The sequence below is a fragment of the Neomonachus schauinslandi genome, chromosome 3 (assembly GCF_002201575.2).
Source record: "Neomonachus schauinslandi chromosome 3, ASM220157v2, whole genome shotgun sequence".
In the NCBI taxonomy this organism is placed as follows: domain Eukaryota; kingdom Metazoa; phylum Chordata; class Mammalia; order Carnivora; family Phocidae; genus Neomonachus; species Neomonachus schauinslandi.
The window spans coordinates 192148637-192153018 of record NC_058405.1 but is presented as its reverse complement, the minus strand read 5'-3'; the positions used below and the strand labels follow the sequence as shown (position 1 = coordinate 192153018).

The 4382-nt window shown below is 66.4% G+C and overlaps 1 protein-coding gene across 1 annotated transcript in view; it reads right to left on the bottom strand.

The window, feature by feature from the left end:
• The window catches only part of CROCC2 (ciliary rootlet coiled-coil, rootletin family member 2), an 82227-nt gene that overhangs the window by 14059 nt on the left and 63786 nt on the right, over nt 1–4382 (bottom strand). Inside the window, 7 exon segments of the mRNA XM_044913635.1 lie at nt 32–165; nt 923–1043; nt 1430–1611; nt 1808–2165; nt 2984–3145; nt 3910–4002; nt 4099–4308. Coding sequence (XP_044769570.1) covers nt 32–165; nt 923–1043; nt 1430–1611; nt 1808–2165; nt 2984–3145; nt 3910–4002; nt 4099–4308 — 1260 coding nt within the window.

The following is a 4382-nucleotide window of genomic DNA, read 5'->3' as shown; positions in this document are numbered from 1 at the left end:
GACCCCAGTCCCCACGGCCTCATGGCCCCACCTGCAGCCTCCGCTTCTCCTGGCTGGCCGCCTGCGTGCTCGCCAGGTACTTGAGCTCCAGCCTCTGGAGCGCCTCCTCCTGCAGGGCCCGCGCTGCCTGGGTGCTGCTCATCTCGGCCTCTGCCTGGCGCCAACCTGTGGGGCAAGCAGAGGCTTGCCTGGCTCCCAAGCTCTGTGGGGCTGCCACGTGGGCAATCACCCCCACCCATTTCACAGGCCAGGAAACTGAGGCTTGGCGAGTTTAAGTGTCTGGCACCTGGATGGTGGAGGCTGGAGAGGCCCCCCTCTGACAATTCTCTGCTCCTCCTGTTTGAAGCTCAAGGATCCCTGGGGGCAGGTTTGGGGTCCTGGCTCCCTCTGCCTGCTTCTCCTTCTCTCCCACCTTCTTTCCTTCCACAGACATTCCTCCTTTGAGACTGTGCTAGGCCCTGGGCCCACCTCCCGGGCAGACCCGCTAATGGGGGGAGGCAGGGTGACCAGCAGGGCAGGAGCACTCTCTGAGGGGGCAGAGGGCAGAGACCTGATGGGGAGATGGGTCTCATGACTGTGGGCGGGAGAGAGCTCCAGGGGGCCTGCACAGTCAGTGCAAAGGCCCTGAGGTAGGAACTATAAGAGGCCGGTGTGGCAGGAGGGTCTGGGTCCCCGCAGGGTCTCTGGACTTTAGTCCCCTTTCTCGTCCCACTGCCGAGAAAGCAGCCAGCCAGCTGCTACATGCCAGGTACGTCCCAGGGAGGCACGCAGGTTTGGCGCTGCCCCTGTGGCCCAGGTCTGAGCACTTCCCAAGACCGCACACGCCTGGCAGCCAGGGGCGAGGCACCCGGGGAACCCCTGGGGAGGTGGCGGGTACCCCTCACAGCGATCCTTGAGGGCAGGGTGAGGGAAGGGACGTCACCTTCCTCCGCGTCTGCCCGCGCCTTCTGTAGCTGCCGCACACGGCTCTGGGCTTGGGCCCGCTCGCTCTCTGCCTCACTCAGCCGGCCGCTCAGGCTTACCGCCTGGAAGTGCCAGTCATCCTGGGCGGAAGGACCCAGGTCAGGGGGCAGCCTGGGGGGCAGTGCAGGGCCGAGGTGCCGGGCAGGAGGAGTGGGTGGCTCGGGCACGCTGACCTGGACCCCAGTGTGTGTCATAGCGGCGCCTGGCGCCAGGGGCTCTGCTGCCCATTTGGAGGAAGAGAGGACCCTGAGCCATTTGGGGCAGTCGAGCTTTGAGAGACCGTGGTATTTACTGCTATTTACCATGCCAAACAAAGGACAGTGTGAACACTGAGGAGCCCAGTGACCCACAGGGCCCCGCCAGGGTCTCAGCAGACCTGGGACAGACAGACAGATGGACAGCAGGGTGATGAGCGGCTTCTCCCTCTTTCAGGAGCCCCCAGGGCATGTCCTCTGCACTCCCTTACCCGTTCCCTCTGGGCATCCTGCAGCTGCTGCACCAAGTCCCTCAGGGCGTCCCACACAGAGTCCACGTCCACCTCCAGGCTGTGGTCCCCAGGTGTAGGTGAGGGCCATCGCAGTGGGGAGCGGGACCGGGCGGGGGGGCTGGCCCTCTGCCGCGGGGAGTGAGCCTGGATGCCATCTGAGCCTGCAGGACGGTCGGTGCCAGCTGAGGGGACGGGGTGGGGACGTGGTGACGGCCCCCACCCACAGGGGGCTTGGGGGGGGGCATGGAGTCCAGGCCCCTCCCCGTGTGGGTCATGAGGCCCGGGGGAGGGGGTGTGTGTCCTAGGTGGGTACAGAGCCGGGGCAGGAGCCTACCTGAAGCCATTGAGGACACTGACCTTTCCTGGGGAGGCTGGGCCGCTCGGGGAAGCCTGAGGGTCTCTGTCCCCGGAGCCCCAGGCCACGGCACAGCGTGGACCACAGCCGGCTCAGCTGGCCCTCCGAATCCCGCCTGGCACCCTCAGCCTGAGCTAGCGCCTGCTCTAGGCTGTGGACCTGGCAGCAGGCCTCGTCCAGGCGAGCCTGCAGGCCCTCAGCCGCACCCGCGGCCTGCTGCAGCCTCCTGGGGGTGGTGCGAAGCTCGGCCTGGACGGTGTGCTCGGCCCCCTGGCTCTGGCAGAGACGCTCCTCCGGCCGCTGCTTCTGAGCCTCTGCTGCGGCCTCCACCTCCGCCAGTTTCTGCTGCAGCCTCAGGACCTGTGGGAGGGACGTGAAGAGCCACCTGTCCCCTGAAGCCCTGCCCCCAGGCCTCTTGTCCTGTCCACTCCTCAGGGAGCCCCTCAGACTCCCTCCTTGGCATGTCACAGCTAGGGGGATCTCGGACCTGCCTCCCAGTCCGTGTTTGGCAGTGGGGACCCCTGAGCCCAGGTGGGGAAGGACACCCCAGGTCTCTGGAGCACATCCTGGTAGACACGTGAAAACCCCAGGCCGGACGGAGCTGTGACCCTCGGCTGTCCCCGCCTGTGGCCTGCCACGGCTCCACCTTCAGCCAGCCCCATGCTTGTGGCCTGTGGTGGGACGGGCTGGGTCAACCTCCTCCAGAGCCCAGGGCTGGGGAGCCTCAGGGTGCCTGACACAACGCCCTTAGGGCTCCTAAGGGCCGGCACAGTGGGTCAATCGAGGGCTGCCCAGCACATGGTCAGGGCCGTGGGAACACACACGTGCAGGTGTGGGTGTAGGTGTGTGCTCTGAATCCTGAGGCTCTTTGAGAATTGGGCATTTCGGGGGCCCCTGACTGTCCCTCAGCTCAGAACTCACGTCACCTGGGTAAGGCTGTCCGTTTCTAAAACACGAGAACCCTAGGAGATGCAGGGGTCACCACTTTCACGGCGTTAGCTCAGTCAGAGCCCCTGTCCCTCCACCCTGGCTGCACCCAGCCCCGCTGGGAAGTGGGAGAGAAGATGAGCAGGTGGGCCCGCGGAGCGCACGTGGGCAGGAGCTGGGCCGGGCGGCCCTGGATCCCAGCCCCTGTGGCAGCACTGGTGCCTTCTCTGCAGGCTGCTCAGTCCTCCTACCTCCCTCTGGGTGCCCTCACAGGCCGCCTCCGTGGCCAACCTCTGTGCCTGCAGCCCCTCCCGCTGGCTCTGCTGCTGCTGCTGGGTGTCCTGAGCGCCCCGGACCTGCAGCTGGCTCACCTCGTGGCTCTTTCTCCAGTTCTCAGCCTCCAGCATGTTCACCTGTGAGTGTGGGGCGGTGCTGATGGGGTCGCTGGCACCCTCCTGGACCCCTGCCTCTGCTCACATGTCCTGCGAGGGGAGCCTTCCTTCGGGGCAGCGCCCGCACTCAGGGCATGGGGGGTGGGGTTGCCCTCGGAGCCAGGACACCGTGTGGGAAGGAGTGGGTTGGGAGTGGCATCAGGGGGGCTGCTCTGGGCTCCTTGCCGGCCCTCACTCACAGGGACCCTGGTCCCACACACCTCTCCGTGCCTCCGTGGCCTCATGTGGAAAGGAAGGTACCAGAACCTTCGTCACAGGAGGGCTATGGGGGGTAGAAGGAGGGAGGCGCAGGACATGCCTGGTCCAGAGGGAGCCCAGGGCATCTCATGAACCGCTCCAAGTGTGAGGACGGTCGACAGCTTGGAAAGGCCTCTGGCCTCCAGGGGCGTCTAGGCCCCTCCTCTGAGCCATCTTGGCCCCGGTCAACTCAGCACAAGTGGCTCTTGACTGTGGAAGCCGAGGCCGATAGATGAGTTCTCAAGCCCAAGGTGGCCATGCGGGAGGCGCGGCGGCCAGGGCCCTGGGGCGCCCCAGCTGATGGCCAGGCCAGCCCTGGGCCGCGAGAGCCTGGCTGCTGTGGGCCCGCCCAGCCCTGCCCGCAAGTCCCCCACCGTGGAGTCTTCTTGGCACGTCCCCTCTGCGCCCTGGCTGAATTCCTGATCCTGAGTCCATGAGGGTCAAAGTGGTTGTTCTTAGCCCGTAAGTTTGAGGCTGGTCGTCTATACCCCCTGGCGCCCCATGGGTCCAAGCAGGGCCCTCCAGCTGGTGGCTTCCAAAGACACAGGCAGCAAGGCCATGTCCTGGAGCTCCGCTGCAGCCTGCGGGCACCCAGGGAGGGGGGACAGAGCTGGGGCCTGGGTGTGCGGGATGGGGACACCCCTGTGGGGGCGGGGCTCCGGGACGGCTGCCCTCACCTGCCTGCCCAGCTCCTGGAGCTCCCGGTGGGCCTCTGCCCGAGCCTGCTCCACCTCCCTCAGCCTGGCCCGCAGCTCACAGGCCTCCTTCTGGGCCACGGCTCGGGCCTCCTCCAGGACCAGCACCTTCTGCTCCCCTTCTTCCTTGGACCTCTGAAAACTGAGCAGCACGTCACAGCTGGGGTCTATAGCATCTCCCATAGAGACTTCCTGCCACCCACCTCACTCTGGCCAGATGCCTCCCCTGTGGCTCAGTTCTCCAGTGTCCCAAAGCCCAGCCCCCC